Raw genomic sequence first — 19,557 nt, 5'->3', positions numbered from 1 at the left:
CATGCCAATTGCACGCACCCTCAAAACTTGAGACATCTGTGGCATTGTGTTGTGTAACAAAACTGCATATTTTAGAGTGGCCTTTTATTGTCCCCAGCCCAAGGTGCACCTGTGTAATGACCATGCTGTTTAATCAGCTTCTTGATATGCCACACCTGTCAGATGGATGGATTATCTTGGCAAAGGAGAAATGCTCACTAACAGGGATGTAAACAAATTTGTGCACAAAACTTGAGAGAAATAAGCTTTTTGTGCATATGGAAAATTTCTGGGATCTTTTATTTCAGCTCATGAAACATGGGACCAACACTTTACATGTTGCATTTATAGTTTTGTTCAGGGTACTTAAAAAATGGTACACCTAATGACACGTTAGGATTTTTCATGGTTTCCAGTTCTATAGCAGAACCATACATATTCAGAGAAGTAATATTTGCTTACAGATTGAAATTTCTACAGTACTAAATATGTCTCGTCTTTGTTTTTGAACTTCATATTTCATCAAAAAGCAGTAATAGACCTTTATAAAAAAAAATTAAAAAAAGAAGAGACAGTAAAGGTTTCACACACTTATCCACATAATTATATCTGTGTTCTGCTTCTCTGTTAGAGTCACTGTATTTGAAACTGTAAGAACACAAATTCTGAAAGATTCTGGCATCTGTCTGAAAAAACAGATCTAGGCCGGTTTCTGTACATCTACTTTAAATATGATACAACTGTTTAGAAGACACCCTAAAGAACATCATGTACACGCACCACTCCACAAATAATAGCTGGGTCTGCATTTCCTAACTTTGCTTGGAAGTTACGCAAGAAAAGAATGTCCCCAAACAAACCATGAGAATCTCAAATTAGGACTATTTACAGAGCTTCATTACTTTTAAAACTTTTTTTTTTTTTTTTTTTTTTTGCTTCTGTATAAAAATATGATCCAATACAGTAATAGTACATTGGTATGTACAACCAACCAAGAATAAAATGTATTAGTACTACCTAACATTTAAAAGCTTTTAAAACAAACAAATAAAAGCTGAATTATCAGTAGTAGTTTTTTAAAACATTTTTTATAGGAAACAAGTGTGTCAGTAAGAGCTGGAATATATGCAGACACCCTTGGATAGCCCGTTCTGCTTCTGTGTTTCCATACATTGTTAAAACAACTTGTTTGTGCATGTGTGTGTGTGTGTGTGGGGGGGGGGACGGGACGGGACGGGACGGGACGGACTGGTATATATATGTGAGTTTTAGGAACTCATTTTAGGGAAGAATCTGTACACTATGACTACGGCCTGAATTAGATCAAAGTTAAAAGTGCCACTGCCCAACCTTGTAAAGGCTTTGGGGCACCATCATTTTCATTTAATCCAGGCTTTGTATACAGCATTACCAGTTTTTGACAATTATCAATTTCTACATAAACAGTTACAGATCACTGTAATTTGGTATTGCCATGTGAACTGCTGAACATTACCCCGATTCAGTCGTTCAGTGCACCTCTGTGGACTAGGTCATGGGGCCCTAATCAGATTTATGAAAGATTTTTCAACTGTTTCACAGAAGAGTAGAAGTGGGTTCTTCTTTTTCAAAGTACTGTTTAATCTAACAGGAAACACTCAAATAAAATCCTTAAAAACAGTTAGTTACGTGACTAGGACCTCATGTGACAACTCTAACTACCAAAATGCAGTACTCTGTTACAAAATACTTGCCTTATATTATAACCACCTTATATATGAGTTTGGAAATGCAGCCAATGCTTGTGTTGAATTTTTAGAAATACTCTAAAAATACTCAATGTAATCTAAATATAAACAATTTGTGAATTACACTATTAAATAGCACAGTGTTATAATATTGGGATGATGGCTTTGGTCTCCTTTAATTTAACTTATTACAATGCTCCCCATTTATATGAAGACCTTTTACACTGCGGAACAGGTTATAAGGCGGTATGGTCATAGCACCTATTTGCCACATAATGCCACAACACTGGCACTATCTTTTTTTGTTTTTAGGTGGAACACAAATAGCACTCTCACAACTATGGCTAATGACTACAGCGTTATAAAAGGGGAGCACTGTATTATTATCAATATTATTTTATCAAACACCTTAAAAGGAATATTGCTGGAGAGAGGAATATTTTAGTATCAAACAGAGGTTGCTAATTGTTAGTACATATCCCTGTAAATTTCCTGAAGCAGTGGATGCAGGGACATGTCTTCTGTCTTCTTGATTTCCTGAACAAGCTGGGCATGTTCAGTCACCAGCTGTCGCAGGTCGGCCAGTTTCTGGAGTAGCTTGGGGAAAAGGTAGGCATCGTCAGGGTGGTTCGTTTGGAGGTGAAGGTTTAACACCTGTACAATACTCTCCTGCATATTCTCAATGTGGGCTACATTCACCAGTCCAGGACGGTCTACAAAGACAAAAAATCAAATATGAAATCACAATGATATTCTCATACCCTTAAAAACGTATTAAAGGGATGCCCATCACGATTCAGCACTTTACAAGTGTTAAACATTTAGATTCTTTTCCTAAAGGCCAGGACACACTTGGCGCGATATAGACATAATTGCACTGCCAATATTGCTAGCAATGTTTCTGAATCATTCTGCGCAGACCAGAGCTATATAATACTGCAGTGTTGCCGAGTGGGGCCGCTCAGATCAAATCCAGAGCGATTTTTTCCAGGTACCATGAGGTACCGTCTGAATTAACCAAATCACAGCCAAGTGATGAAAACATGCACTTGACAGGGAATGCCTTTTATACAGTAAAAATATACACATACACACACACACACACATACAGTGGCGTGAAAAAGTATTTGCCCCCTCTATGATTTTCTGCATTTTTGCACATTTTTCACATTGAATTTGGTCAGATCTTTTTGTGGGTTGTAGTAGTATATAGAGGGAGTCTGAGAGAAAAAAATACAATGTTTGGTCTTCTTTCATTTGTTTGATTTGCAAGGTAATCAAACATGCAATCTTCAGGTGTGAAAAAGTTATTGCCCCCACTAGTTAACTCAACCCAATTAAAGGGATAATAAGGGTCAGCTGTTTGAATACTTTGGTTAACAATCAGGTCTGATTTGGGCCAGCCCTGCCCAATATAAATCTGATTAACTTTGGCCCTTACCATCAGAGTGAAGTTGTCATCACACAGGTTCTACAGCAGGGGTCGGCAACCTCAATGTAAAATGGCTTGTGGGCCGCCACCAACAAAACGGAATAATTTTTAACTCAACTGTCAGGTTGTAATACCTACACAGTACCAAACATACTTACAGAAACACACTGGGAAAAGCATGGAATACAATTATACTGTATTTATTAAAAAGGAAATCTTTGAACAAAGACATTACCGCTATACTGCTGCTATCGTCTTTTCAGTCAACAAACTTAAACCATGCAAAATTCACAATGTAAAACCACACAAAATTCAAACAGTGCTTAACACTAATCTGTGCAAAAGCAAAGATAAATAACTATTTAAATGGGTTTCATTTACTTTCTCAAAGAAAAAAAAAACTCCAATGAATAAGTATAAGTAAAATAAGTATTTTGAAGGTACATGGATTCACACCAAAAGCAGCCATAACAAACAAATGCAGTTAACATTACATGCACTTATTAAATTGTACATTTTGCTCCCATCAAGGGAAAAAAAAATTCTCTAACAAATTAAAACAAACAATTTATTTAATTTGGCCAAATTTGGAATTGTCGTTCTGCTGGCTCAGCACTTCGCATACAGTTACTGCATGAGCATTGATTACGTACTTCCACTTGACATTCAAATGCATCGCCATTGGCCCGTGGGCCGCCACTTGCCGACTCCTGTTCTAGAGGCACAGCATGCCATGATCAAAAGAAATTCTTGATGACCTCCGGAAAATAGTTGTTGATGCCTATCAGTCTGGAAAGGGCTGCAAAGCCATTTCTAAGGCTATGGGGCTCCACCAAACCACAGTCAGAGCCATATTACAAAGCTGCAGCTCCTGGACTCTGCCTGGGTGGACCCAAGACGAGGAAGCAAGCTGCAAGCAAGTCAACGACCACAAGCAACGAGACTGATTCCCGGCGAGAAGACTGCCGTAAATCTTACAACGACTGTTATCAGACAAACCAGTCTGGGTCTGCTCTACACCTAAACCCCACAGTGTCCAAAAAAACTCTGGCCTGCTGCCGGCTAGCTAAAGATTCAACAAAGTGAACAGAGCAGGTGGGCACTGCTGTGGATGCTATACCGAGGACTGGCGACTTTGTTGTAGCTGTTTGTTGATTCTATCGAGAATTGAAACCTTGTTGCCAAGTTTCGATCCAACTGTGGGATTGAAGACTTTGTTGCTGACAGGAGAGTTTGTACTGGACACTTCAACAGATTGAGTTTCCAAACCAGCGGACCAAAAGTCTAAGCTTCAAGGAACCGTTAAGTATAATTCTAGTTGCATTTTCCTTTCATGGAACTAAATTAATTGTAACACATTCACATAGAATTGAACTGTTAATTATTTAGTGCACACTTTGCGTGTGAAATAACTTTTAGTGAAACTTGATGAAGTAACTATAAGTAATCTACCTCATATTGTTATATGAAGAATTTCTTTAAAAGTAAACTTGCCATATACTTAAGCTATATACCATTAATAAGCTTAATGAGATATATTCTTAAGATTGTCTGCATTATCTCAGATGTACTTTGTGCATTGGATGTGGGCGTGTGTGTGTGAGCAAGGGACTAGCTATGTCACAGCCTGCTTGCTTGCTGCAGCAGCTGTTTGTGTGGAGAAAGGCAGTGTCATATTTCAACTGCCTTCTAGTCAAGCATGAATGTAGTGAGAGCTTTGGAATTGTGTTTTGTGCTTAGAAACTAAGAGATTTACTTTCTGACTTTTCTGATTTATGTTTATTATTTGTGTACTTAATAAAATGCTACTACTGATTAACCACTCCTTGTGTCTGCGCATGAATGTGTGTTCATAGTAAATCCTCGATATTTAGAACATGTCAATTTAAATATTATTATTGAGAGAACGAATCAACCCATATATTAACCATTGAACTGTTCCTACACCCTGATTGTGGTATACATTCTTACAGATTCTTTCTCAATTTAGGCAACCTAAAATGTTTTAATTGTAAATATGTTCCCCCCAATACATTTTATGTAACACAAAAGAAACAACAAATACATTTATAACCATTTATTTATAAATGCATTTATAAATAAATCAATCTGTTTCCTTACCTCCGCAGCAAATAATAGCAGCTACAAAGAGGGCCAGGTCACTGTCATCCAGCTCCAGTGCATTAAACTTCATTGCAAACTCAAACTTGGGCTCCATCATCTCGCTAAATGGTCTTCTCAAGCTTTTCAGAAACTCGCGCGTGATGAAGCCATTCCCGTAAGCCACCAGCAATCCGTCTTTGTTCATACTGGAAGCCAGCATGGCAAACATAGCCTCATAAACTCCGTATTTCAACAGGGTGACCTGGTCATTCAGGTCGAGGTTCACAAAGCCCGGGACTGACTTGGCAAACTCGGTCAGTTCTGTCACAGTCTCTACAGAGGTGCACTGGCAGCAGTGGAAAATTCTAACCTCTGCTTCCTTGTTCTGGATCCCATTGGCCACCATTTTGGCTACCAAGGTCTTCTCTGCAAGACGCAAGGTTTCCATGTCATGAATAACAAAGGGCTGAAAACAAACAAACAAACAAATAAATAAATACATACATAAGTAGAGCTGGGTGGAGATGTGCTACTGACTGAAAGAATTGTTTTAAATCTCCATAAGTGAGTTGAAATTCCAAAGATGTCATCAGTGTATCATGCAATAGATCATGACTTACTACCTGTAAATACATGAACTGAGATCAGAGGCGCTAAATCACCACTGAACATCCATGAATCTTTTAAAAAGGAATGGCATACTGCATTATCTGCAAGAAATGCAACAAAATATTATTTATTATTCATACTGATGTAGAATATAAAAGAGGATGTAGCGAAGTTCCAAAAACTATAGCGATACACGTTCCTGCGTGTTGCTACAACTCTTTAAATAAAATACCTTTTATTTTATCTTTTTATTGTTAACATCCTGACCATTTTTTACAAATGTCTGCTCTAGTGTACTGACAGTGTAAGGATTATTGCCCACATTGTCAAACAGGTAACACAGCAATAACGATCCATGATGTGGTACAGAACAGAAAAGCCAGAGTACTTATGCTTTTTTTTTCTTCCTGCAGGGATTTAGGAGGACATATATATGTTATTTAAAACAATGGTAGCAACACGTGGGAACTTATAACACAATATTTTTCGGAACTCTGCTACTTATTCTTTAAGTGATGTTACTCATGATTTTACAGAGGTTGTTGGGTTCTTAAAACTCTTTACTGGATCATTCAAGCAGATCTATACAAGGATGAACAGCAGGTATAGTTGCCATCTTTGTTCTCACTCCCTTGCACTCTCCAGCCTAAGCTGATCAATCCCTGAGTTGATCACTCAGGCAAGGCAAGTCAAATACTACTGAATTAACATTGTATCAAGTTATACAAGTAATTAACATGAACTATTATGAGCATATAATTAACATACTAAACATTTCCCTACACTCAAAAGACAAATTTCAGTCCCGCCCAGTCTAATTTACCCTACTTTAAAAGAAATCCCACCTACACAAACAATGCAATACTTCCAATTGTCCAGTCAAGCACAATGATAGAGAATATCGAAAACTCTGATATAAATACTACAGCTATCTCAACTAGTCTCCTCAGCACCAACTAGAAATGAAAGCTACAGGTGAAACATTAAACCCTTTCTTTTTGTAATCCACTGCCTGTAAATACATCAAGATTTGAGATAGGAGAGGGCCACAAAAAACACAAAAAACCTTTGGCAGGCCATGCATTTATTATAGTGGGCTACATAATGCATAACTGAGAAATATTTACTACAATTAATGTAGCATGTCAGCATATAATTAACCACATATTAACAGTGTAAAACTATAAATCTCCCTTAAAGCAAATATATATTATTTTTTATTTACTAAAAAATAAATACAAAATAATATATATTTGTATATCATTTATCTACACATCCTACCATACAACTTCCAAGTGAAAAAAATATTATCCCCAAGGAACTTGACGGAGCTTGACCAGTTTTGTAAAGAAGAATGGTCAAATATTGCCAAATCTAGGTGTGCAAAGTTGGTAGAGACCTATCCCAACAGACTCGCAGCTGCAATTGGTGCCAAAGATGCTTCCACCAAGTATTAACTCATGGTGGTGGGGACTTATCCAATTATGATCTTTCAGTTTTATATTTTTAATATATCATTTTTTGCTCAATAAAAACTTTTTTCCCCTTAAAAGTGTGGATTTAAATGCATGAAACGCTGAGGCACTGACACAACAAAATGTGAAAAATGTTCAAAGGGGTCTAGACTTTCTACAGGCATACACTCTTCAATGTACAGAAGAATAGGGGTTAATAACTGATCATAACAAAAAATGCAAAAAATATTTCTTAATGTTTTTTTCTCATTTTGGTATCTTGCCAGTCCCACAGAGTGAAACTTGTGGCATGCATAGTTTTGAAAGGGGTTATAACTGGAGTGTACAAAAATATTGTTTTTATTTTGCATGGCCACAAAATGTTTAAATGATTAAACAATAATTTATTTCAGACTGTTTTGGACAAAAGCCCTTTTTCAGCTCTGTAGAAAAAAAAAGTAAATACAATGCAGTAAAAAATCCTGTGGATGATGCCTTGATTGTCACGTAATCTTGATACCAAGAGGTCCAAAGTTCCTAGTTTGAAGATAAACTCACGTTCCCTTTGTTTCCAAGCAGTATTTGTTCCATAGCACTGACTGATCCCACAGATGGGGACATCTTCAGCAGGTTCATTGATCAGTGATCTCATCTAGAAAGTCACAATTTCAAATAAACACATATTTCCTCAGTTTTGGTGAAAAAGACGTTACACACTATTGTTATGCTTACGTGTTTATAATGTGGATCTGACTCGGCCACAGAAACACACCTGTTTACAGATTAAAAGGCAACAATTTGTTTGGATTGAAAGCACTTTGGAGATAACACACACAAAACACAAACTGCTTGTGTGATTTAAACATTTAACCAGCTTCCAATTGAAATGTGTCGGTTCAGTGAGACCTTAAAGGAAAATTATTCGGAACCACTGTATTCATCCCATCCCTAATATTCCAATTGAACCAACAAATTAAAAACACACACAGCATGCCGGCTCTCGTGACTTTTTATCCTATTCTTCCTCCTCTTGTAAAATAGCCATCTCAGTTCCTCTGCTCACTGGCCAGGTGGACACCCAGGTATTTGAAGCCGCCTCATCTCCAGTGCAGCCCAGCTTTTGTATCCTGCACAGTCTGTGCCAGGGCCGTAAGGAGGTGTTCAGGAATCCGTGGCTGCTGACGGTGAGTGAAGCGGAGGAACAGCTACCTTAGCCGCTAGCAAAAATTTGCACAACAGCGTCATGAAGACGGTCCTGCTATTAGAGATGCACTGTCTTCATTTTTGTAACCCGACTGTGAACTTTTATTTTGTATCACATTTTTACTTATTTTGTGTCTCTTTATACCAAATACAACATCCTCACGTGTGCTGTGCTTGTTTTACTGCTTCTGCTAAATAAAGAATTGGAATATTGAGTAGTATTGTTGATTCCCAAGAAATAAATCGTGAACATTCCACACCATGCTTTATTTTGAGAGTGGTTTAAACAATGTTCGTGTTGTGCATTGTATCAAGCTGTCTCACCATATCCTCTTCCCTTATGGATAGTAACACCTGAGCCTCTTCATTACTCCAACGGATGTAAATGGAGGATGGACGTGGGTTTTGCTCAGACATAAATTTGCTCAGAAATTGCATGTGAGTATAGTTATACACATTTAAACATAGTATTTAGTAGTACTTTACATTATTACATATTCCCTTGTAACTTTAGGCTAGTCACTTGAGTGAGCTTATTAAGATTTTCCATGTGTAAGTGGGCATTGATTTCATGAGCATTTCTTTGATTCTCACAGGTAATGAGACACTACCGTTAAAATAGTGCGATGGTTTTTTAAGGCATTTTCACAAGCTTTCCCTGCCAACATTCACGTGCATTGCTAATTCACGCGAGACAAACCACTCGTGTAAACTTGCCCAATGACCCCATCACAAAGCCCCTGGCGGCTCAAATGCAGACGTTCAGGGGCCAGACTCAGAGCTGTAGGCTCGATGGGTCGAGATGGCATAAGGTTCCCTGAGCCTGACTCAGCAGGTCACGGCACTTGGGCAGTCTCCATGGCTGACCACTCAGGAGCTGCAACAGGGTTGCAAACCAGAGTCTCCTTGGCCAATAAGGGGCTATTAAGAGCACCTTGGCCTGGTCCTGCATGATTTTCTCCTGACACAATGGGAGGAGGGTAAGCAATGGAAAGGCATATAACAGTTGCCTCTGTCACTGGTGTGCCAAGACATCTATGGACCATGGGTCACAGCCTCCTATTATGGAGAACCAGAGGGGGCAGTGGGTTTATTCCTAGGAGGCAAAGACATCTATCTCTGCTCTCCCGAACCTCTCCCAAATGAAGCTTACCACTTTCGGGTGCAGCCTCCACTCTGAGGCTCTGGGAACTCTCCTTGAGATCAGCTTGACACCCCGGGCAGATGTACTGCCCATAGTAATAATAAGTTGTGCCCAGAACAAAAGCTTGCTGGACATGTGATGGAGACTGGGCGACCTGAGGTCGCTCTGGCGGTTGATGTAAGCAACCACTGTTGTGTTGTCTGTACAGATAAGCATATGTTTCCCTCTGATCCGCCTGCCAATCATGGCACTTACACAAAGAGGTTGAGCGAGGGTGTGTCGCTTGGACCTCTTTGATTGGTTGAGGGGTGGGTCTTGGGGGGGGGGGGGGGGGGGGGGGGGGGGCAATCCCATAAGAATGATGTGATGCTCTCTCTAATTCCTTGGGTTGCATATAGCAAGATACAATCCAGAGGAAGCACTGGCTCGAGAAATGAAATAACAGAGTGAGCGAAGGTCTACGGACCGAGAAAAAATAAATAAATAAATGAAACTGCCAGTTCATGATACAGCAGCAGGTGGCAGTGAAGAACCAGAAAAGGTAGCAGAGATGGCTTAAGACACCACCAATACTATTAGTTATCACATACCCATACTGGTAAGGAACAGTCCCTGGGACAATATTTATTTTAGCTCAGGGGGGATCTGGGCAAGTATTGAGGGAATAGGAGAACGTCACATAATCTCATAGCAGCACCTTTTTTTGTAGTTTTGTTACAGTGTTTTATTTTCCTTTTTTCTTTCACAGGTGGTTTTGGAATTTTCACCAACATCAGTAAAATTTAGTCACGTGCGAACTGTCCATTTCTTTTTATCCCAGATCATTTTCAGTGGTCCTCTGATTTTTTATTTATTTTATTTTTTTACAGGACCTTCTGCAAAATTTCAAACTCAGGCGTCCTGTGTCTTTGTACTCCCGTGTGAATCGACCGTGTCAGTGTTATGTTAGAAACAGTCATAACCAGAGTGGACATGCTACACAGGTCAAACTTCGGTTTAGCTATAGCTGGCAATATTTATATGACTGCTTGGTATTTATTACTCAACCTTCAAACCTGTGTTACACAGCAAACCAACAAAGAAAAGTAAGTCTTTTGTACCTTACCAGAATTTTTATATGAGCATCAGCATTGACGATGCAAAAAAAAAAACAGAGGACACGACCTCGGTGTCCTGAGTTACGGCCATGGTTATAACTGGTATAACATTTCTGGGGTACTTGTCTCACAGAAATACCAGCCTTCACAATAAACCGCAATATAATACTAAAATTGGTACGATCTGTCCTGAGATTCTCCAGTTCAGTAAAAAGCTACAATTGTGCATAACCAAATTGGTGACGGGCGAAAATACAAAACATAATTGTCGACATAATTAACGGTGTATTTAAAGACACACACACACACACACATATATATATATATATATATATATATATATATATTACTGACAACATTTCTCCCAAATTCCAAATAAAAATATTGTCATTTAGAGCATTTATTTGCAGAAAATGACAACTGGTCAAAATAACAAAAAAGATGCAGTGTTGTCAGACTTCGAATAATGCAAAGAAAATAGGTTCATATTAATTTTTAAACAACACAATACTAATGTTTTAACTTAGGAAGAGTTCAGAAATCAATATTTGGTGGAATAACCCTAATTTTCAATCGCAGCTTTCATGCGTCTTGGCATGCTCTCCACCAGTCTTTCACATTGATGTTGGGTGACTTTATGCCACTCCTGGCACAAAAATTCAAGCAGCTCAGCTTTGTTTGATGGCTTGTGACCATCCATCTTCCTCGTGATCACATTCCAGAGGTTTTCAATGGGGTTCAGGTCTGGAGATTGACCTGTTATTTTACAACCAAGTGACATCCAGATTTCTAAAACGGACATCAATAAATATAAGTGTTTTTCATAACTTTCATATGCATTGCACATTCTGTTTAAAAAAAACAAACAAACAAATCCTCTTCTTTTTACTGAAAAAGTATTTTAACCATAAAAAGGGTTCAACTTTTTTTTTAAAGCATACTTTTTCTAGATCTTCATTACTGTAACCCACAGCATCTCTACATAATCATGTAGATCAAAATATGAACTCAGAAAAAAGACAGTGATCTTGTAGCTCAGAGATTATTAATTGTGGATCATGCACCCTTATGGCCTTTATTTTTAGCAATATAAGGCATTCTAAATTCTCATTCATACATTAATGAAATGACAAGGTGGGCACTGAAAAGGTTAAATAACCCCTTCCTGTTTCCACAACTGTCTTCAAGACTTGTCAATGGCACTTACTGGGGTGCTGGCCTTGCCGATCAGGATAGCTCGTGCCTTTGTTTTGTTCATGTTGAAATTTTTCAGGTATGCTTCGTAAATTTGCTTGGCGAGGGTTTTCTGGTCGGCCAGATGTGAATTCTCGACCTCCCTCTCACATGTCAGGATCTCTGCTTTCAGCTTCATCTTTTCAGACTGGGGCATCCGGCCAAAACGAATTGCTGGAGAAATCAAGAGAGAATTTTTAGGGGACGGGTAATAATAAAGACATACACAGAGCCTTTTTATGAACCCCAGAAGAGTTTATTTCCTTTTTTTATAGAGCACTACATATATGTATTGAATTCCCCATTCAATGGAAATGGTAATTTTCTGACAAGCCAACTGTAATATAAGTTAAGAAAAGTAAATGTAACCAGTTTATATACTATACCATACAGTAGGTGTAATTAACAGAGTTTAAAGGTTACGCAACATGATTTCTTAAAATCTTGGAAGTAAAACAGGTATGGAAAAAATACCACAACAGAGAAACTGAGCACTGAGTAATTGCAAACATCATACAAATGTCACAATATGTGCAGCTGTATATTTCCTTTAAAAGTGACTGTAGGTTATACACACTTTATGTACAATATAGTTCAGGAAAGTCACCTCAGTTAATTGTGGTGCATACATGGAACTCATTCTCGACAGACTGAATACAGCCAAACCTTGTCATGCATGCATGTTCCAATTTACACACCACATTCTCCCACAGTTTAGACCAATCTGCTGGCCCCTTTATCTCTCTGATCTAAATCAGCCATGCTTCTGCTGCTACTTGACGCAGGAGGAGGTTACAAATGGTACTTTCATGAAGGGGTCTCCTCTGTTTATCAAAGTTTTCTGTTGCAGAAAAAGCATTTTACAACACACACCTATAGTATTTTCATTTAGAGGTCTTCGTGAAATAAGGAAAAACAGGTAAATGAGTGTAAAATATCATGATAATATTAAATGAGTTGTGTAAAATATTGTGATATTATTCTGAAAGAACTGAGGAAATATTATTATGCCATAAACTCAATAAATCCAGGATCATCAATAAAAGTTCGATTTTCAACCTTTTAAAAACAGGGCGAGTTATTTAATTGGGAGGCTCTGTTATTGGACCACATCCTTCTTAAAAAAAACATATATATATACACACACACACACACACACACACACACACACACACACACAAACTGAAAATTTAAGAGCAACTCTGTATTGTTTTGTTTTTTTAATGTATTTTATTATATTATATACACTGTATATTAATCTATATATTGGATGTGTATATCAGTAAAACTATTATCAAAGATTTATTTCTGCCACGCACCCGGTCAGTTTGAACACAACAGCATGCTATAAAGACAATCCTGTCAAACGAGGTGATACAAGAAGTGCTCTTGAGATCGAATTGTTGTTTAAAATGTGCAGGAAGCTTTGAGAAACCAAACAGGCAAAAAATAATAGTGTCACCCTTGCCATTACAATACCAATGTGTACAATATTACCCTGAAGAAAACACGATAGCAGAGCCATTACAGCAGTACAGTCATGATTGTAATATGCATTTACACTGCTTAACCACACTGTACCTCCCTAGTAGTTCACCACAGTTGCCTTAGCTATACTATACTTAGCTGCGTCAATGTGTTTGTTTACTTTGGTATACAACCATAAACTTACGTCAAGGCTAATCCATTGTAACAAAGACTCTGGTAAAGGGGTAACATTCTTACAATTCTTTTTGCACTTTGTTTTGGAGACTTTGGTTTTCACTTAGACTTTAAAGGACTTTATCCCATCTCCACTATAAATCAAGGGTCTGTGGTTTTGGTCACAGTGGGTGAACAGATCAATTATTACACCCGCAAAAAAAAGAAAAAAAATTATATATCTATATATATATATATCTATATCTATATATCTATATATATATATATATATATATATATATATATATATATATATATATATATATATATATATATATATTTAGACAAACAACTGGGATTCTGTGCTAAATATATGTGGTTAAAGGGTTTCTGGTGCAATGTGTTCTGTGTGAAAGATTTGCGCTATATTTTTTAAACGTTATTAGTGAACAACCCTTTATCTGAAAATAACAAAAATTACTTATTTTGTAGCACACATTATTATGCTAAACTCAGCCTTTCAACATATATTTCTTTCTCTAATAAACAAATTAGGCAGTTAAAGAAAAGGACTTGTAACCAGGAGGTTCCAGGTTCAAATCCAAGCTCACTCAACTTGAGCAAGTCACTTGACCTCCTTGTGCTCCGTCTTTCGGGTGAGATGTTGCTGTAAGTGACTCTGCAGCTGATGCACAGATCACACATCCTAGTCTCTGTAATTTGCCTTGGATAAAGGCGTCTGTTAAATAAACAAATAATAACTGATTTTGAACTGCAGAATATATGTGCGAGTATGCAATGGTTTTAAAACTGATTTCGTCTCAGCTGCATTACTTAGACAATTTTCCTTTATAAGTGCTATGTTTTAAGGCTTACAAGCAATATCTCTGTATCAAATATCAAAATAAATGCCACAAAATTTATCTTCATACGGTTATGGGAAGAAAAAAAGAAAAAAAAAAAACAACTATCAGAGTGTTTTCACTGTTGGAAAACGTGAAAAACACTCAGGCTGCCATCAGTAAAATTGTAAATAAATGGTTAAATGCATTCTTTTGTTTTGTGGAATCCATTACTGTACATCCAACACAACTAAGCATAAGTAAAAGGGCCTCTGTGTGGTCAATAACAAAATCTGCCTATAAAATCAGCCACGGAATCGTGAACTCACTGAAATGCTGCTCTTACTGTTTCAGTCTGGGCACAGACACAGAGCACTGGAATGCATCAAGACTCTCCTATATGGAAAAATCCTAAAAGGCAGATAGGAGATAAAAGTATGAACTGGGAAAGTTGAAAAAAAAAAAAAAAAACGGTATACATTATATTCCTTTTCATAGAGAATACAACTCCCAACCTGACTGGAGTGAAAACAGCGTGGGAGCAAGACCTGGGTATTACACTGAGTCAGGAGGACTGGGATAATCTCCTTGCTAATAGGAAAAGACCCATGAAAGAAGCACATTTTAAATTAATATAGTTTAAAATACTACATAGATTGTACTGGACTCTATCAAAAATGTGTAGAGTGGGGCTGAGGGACTCGCCAACACGTTGGAGATGTGCACAGAGTGTTGGACATATGGTACATAAGGGTGGAGGGTAAAATATTTAATTGGACTGGCAAATGCAACAGCTAAAAGAGTTATTCTGCATCACTGGAAAGATCAAACCCCAATCCCTTATGAGGAATGGTACGATACCTCAGCTGAGACAGCATCCTATGAAATACTGATACACAAAATACAAAACAGAATGCAGGTGTTTGAAGAGGTGTGGGTTTCCTTTTTAGTCGGGATGCACAGGGTACAGAAACCCCACACAGAGCATAGAAGTGGTACCATATTTCTTGTACCACTGCAACCAGTTCAAGATAGGACTCACTACTGGTAAACTTAAAAGATAAATATAATGATACCATTGCTGTGGGGTTGATGGAAGGGGGATCATAAATGTGGAAAATATACAGTGCTGTATGTTTGCATGTTCAGTTTGAAGTATAAAAAAGATTAATACAGTATTTCATATTTAGTATTCCGCCTACAGACTATATACACTGAATTAAATACATGTAAAACAGCCTAGGCTACTGTAGAATGTAGTATGTTAAAACATTGTAGCAGTAAAATAGTTACGGTTTACTGGACAGCACCAGTAATGGAAACTAATTGATAAAATCAAAGCATACTGCTGTGTATGAAATAGTGAGACAATAACTCAAGTTTCTGGGCTATAAGACAGAATACTTTAAGGCATATGCCAGCAATATAGCAATTATATGACCCTGCACTTCATCAAATGGTCTCCAAGTTACGGTGTTCTGGCAATTCGGTGGTCACAACTTTGTAAAATTACAGCCACAAAAGGTTGTAACATCAACAGTGATACAGCACAGGTGGCAGAATGACAATTAGAAGCTATTTTCACAGGATTCTTAGTGAAAAATCAAAACAGGTAAAAAAAATAAATAAATAAAAAAAAATTGGTTTGCTCTCCTTGAGAGTTGTAATAAACAGGGTTTTGCGGCACGCTTATGAAAGGTAGCACAATATTTTAAATCACCAGAATGTTTTGCTGTCAATATTTGTGTTTCAGGCTTCCCTATTTTTCTAAACCTGGCACACCACAGGTGGGGTTGATGCCAATAGTTCCTGTTGTGTTAGTGGAAAATCTCCTCAATGGATGACCTACCATTTAGTACATGCCCCCGTTTTATGGAAAATAGTAACAATAATAACAGGCATGCAGGCAGTTGCTGGCATGGTATGCAAAATGTGCTGGGTGAGTGAGTGCAGGAGGGGTGCCCGGGTTCACCTGCTGTTTGTAAAATGACCTTCGAGTTTGCACCCAGTCGCCTGACTCAAATGTGGAGCCATGCTTGCTGTGAACTCAAGGTACACATCACTGCTTTATTAATACCACAGATCAGGTGACCTAGACACATGCTCAAGAAATTCCAGTTCTTGTTTAATGTTTTACACATCTAAAGACAACTGGTGTCTACAGCAGATCACAAGATAACTCTGACTTCACAGAAAATTACTCTCTGTGTGCTGGAATGCTGTAAAGAGAAAAAACAAACAAACAAAAAAAAAACAACTAACATACTGAATAAATGTTTTTCATGACACTAGGTGATGCAGATAGTTTTGAATCCAGCATTGGAGCAGCTTTGAAGGAAACACATGCTTTAGCAAACACATATTTCCATTTTAAAGCACGATATCTGGTACTACACTCTCTTGTACTTCCTTGGTCATTTTAGCTTGTAAAACAAACTGAACCGACATCAATAGACCAGTTTACATGTTAGTTTGTTTCACGTGAATGGACAATGCACGTAAAACTCGGCAGGGAAAGCTTGTGAAAATGTCCCAAAAAACAGTCTCAGTATTTTACCGTGACAGTCTCCATTTCTTGTGAGCTTCCAGGAAATGCTTGTGAAATCAACACCCACTTACACACGTAAACACAAGTTTTTCGTGACAATGTTAATTAGCTTGTTCAAGTCCTTTCCTAAAGCTGCTATAAAAGTCACATGGGAATACGTGTGTAAGTTACCATGGTCCAAAGATAGCCACATGGAAATTAATGTTTTGTTGAGTATTTCCTTGCATAATGCTAATCACACAGAGATCTAAATGTGTTTGTAAAGTATCATAAAGGTTGTATTTACAAAGTTTCTATTTAAAACTACTACTAAATATTTGATAAACTACATCGTGGGCTTGTGAATTCAGGTGGTTACAGCTACTGTACAGTACAGAATACACTTGGAAATAGTTTTCCAAACAACTTCGTTATTGTAAAGTACTACTAAGTACTATGTTTAAATGTGTATAAAACTATACACCAATGCAATTTCTCCTAGTTACTTATGCCTGAGCAAAACCTGTGTCCATCCTCCATTTACGTCATTTGGAGTGATGAAGAGACTTGGGTGTTAATATCATAAGGGAAGAGGATATGAAGAGGCAGCTTGATACAATGCACACTCTCAAAATAAAATGTGGTGTGGAATTTTTGCAACTTATGTCTTATGTCTGAATCAACAACACCTCAACATTCCAATTCTTTATTAAGCAGAAGCAGTTGTACAAGTACAGCGCTCATGAGCTATATTTGATATAAAGAGATACAAAATAAGCTAATGAAACAAAAATGTGATACAAAATAAAAGTACACCATCGGTTTACAAAAATAAAGATAGCCGTGCATCTGTAATAGCTAGACCCTCTTCATATGGCTGTTGTGCAATTCTTGCTGGAGGCTGAGGTAGCTGTTTCTCTGCTTGCTTGAACACCTCCTTACAGTCCTGGCGCAGACTGTGCAGGATACAGCAGGTTGTAATAATTTGGGGAACAATTGCTTGTGGTTCACTTCAGATGCTTCAGTAGTATCTGCCCCCTCTCTTGCAATAGCTCAAATGCCTGTTCAACGACCACTCGAATTTGGCCCAGTTTGTTATGAATAAAGATCCCCCCCTCCCCCCGACAGATGATGTGTGAAAAGCAGTGTGGGTGGCAACACTAAAACAAAGGATTAAAAAAGCAGGCACTGTCCATCAGCAAATCAGATCTTTAATAGCCATTTACATCACACACACCATGACCCGTGGATTCTTTCTCATAAAGCTTTTTTCTGCTCTTGTAAACAGTAGTTTGGGGACTTTCACGATTAACAACAGCACGAGAATCTAAGTGGGCCGTCAGCATGGCTAATTTAAATCTGTTCCCCCTCCCACTCTCCTTCATTTGCATAGCGTTCGGGGAAAAGTAGGCGTTAAAAAGTGGAATGAGAGGCTTTAAATGTAAACACAAAAAGGCACCATGTCCATGTTTACTTCATGAGAAACAGACGCCTCGAGAGTGAAAAACTCATGTAACGTGGCCTAATGTGCGATTTCTAATGAAGTAGAGTATGCAGAAGGCAACATTATGGAAAAACTACAAAACCTATACCAAGGAATTCTATTTTAGCGTAAATGCGAACAGTATAATGGTACACTGCTGCTTATTAAATGTAGCATTGTGCTGCTGCTGATAATCTGATATACAGCACTATCGACATAAGCAGGAGACATGTACAGGTCTCAAAGTGGCTTTACAGTTACATGCAGTAAGGGGAGTTGGACACACACAAACTTTAGACAAACTAGATACGGACTGTATTTTTATGTTTTCTAGAGTTTTGGAAAAATGTGTTTCAAAACAAGAAAGAAAAGATAACTCTTAATCTTGACATCATCAATATTAACAGTTACTGCATAATCGTGCTATCAGGCAATGAACACACAAATGGCAATGAACTTATGTGAAAGATAAGTGCTTGACATTTTATGCTATTTCAGCTGATTAGAAGAAACCCACCTACAGAACACCGTTCCTATCTCCACTTGCCCTGATGTTGTACATTAAAGCTAATGCATCAACATTTAAGCCACATCTTACATTTGCACTCATAACCAATACCCGAACCACAGAAAGCCTATCACTGCGAATGAGACAATTAGATAATTATCTCACATTTTTGCCAAAATGTTTGGCATGACTTAATGTTAAATGGTCAGGTAAACAACTAAGGGTTACATAAGCACCACAGCTGTATCACGTGGCAAGCTGTGCTTCAGTTTCTTTTTGAAAGGTTTAGTAAATGCGGTCCTTCGAGAACAGAATGCGTTTCATACAAGCTCCTTATCAAAATACTGAATGCTTGATTTTCTTACCGTTATGTGACATCCCCACTGACAGGCACTTCTGGAATCGGCAGTACTGGCACTTGTTGCGGTTCTTTTTCTGAATTTTACAGCTATGATCACAGTGATCGTACTCCAGCTTCAGGCGTATTGTCCTCCTGAAGAACCCCTGAGGAAAAATAAACAGAAAAAAAAAATGCTGAAAAGGGGTTTACACCCGTTCAGGATATTTAAGAGGCA

The 19,557-nt window shown here is 37.8% G+C and overlaps 1 protein-coding gene across 2 annotated transcripts in view; it reads right to left on the bottom strand.

The window, feature by feature from the left end:
* Positions 1 to 881: 881 nt before the first annotated feature.
* The window catches only part of LOC121318525 (peroxisome proliferator-activated receptor alpha-like), a 56,972-nt gene continuing 38,296 nt past the window's right edge, over positions 882 to 19,557 (bottom strand). For both annotated transcript variants that reach the window (XM_041255282.1, XM_041255284.1), the window contains exons 4-7: positions 19,348 to 19,486; positions 11,956 to 12,155; positions 5,260 to 5,707; positions 882 to 2,419 (exon numbers count right to left, since the gene is read on the bottom strand). In XM_041255282.1, coding sequence (XP_041111216.1) covers positions 2,175 to 2,419; positions 5,260 to 5,707; positions 11,956 to 12,155; positions 19,348 to 19,486 — 1,032 coding nt within the window. In that variant the 3' untranslated portion in view covers positions 882 to 2,174. The remainder of the gene's footprint in view (positions 2,420 to 5,259; positions 5,708 to 11,955; positions 12,156 to 19,347; positions 19,487 to 19,557) is intronic.

This window comes from Polyodon spathula, chromosome 7, assembly GCF_017654505.1.
Source record: "Polyodon spathula isolate WHYD16114869_AA chromosome 7, ASM1765450v1, whole genome shotgun sequence".
NCBI classification, from domain to species: domain Eukaryota; kingdom Metazoa; phylum Chordata; class Actinopteri; order Acipenseriformes; family Polyodontidae; genus Polyodon; species Polyodon spathula.
The sequence above is the reverse complement of the archived record's forward strand: the minus strand, read 5'-3'. Positions and strand labels throughout refer to the sequence as shown.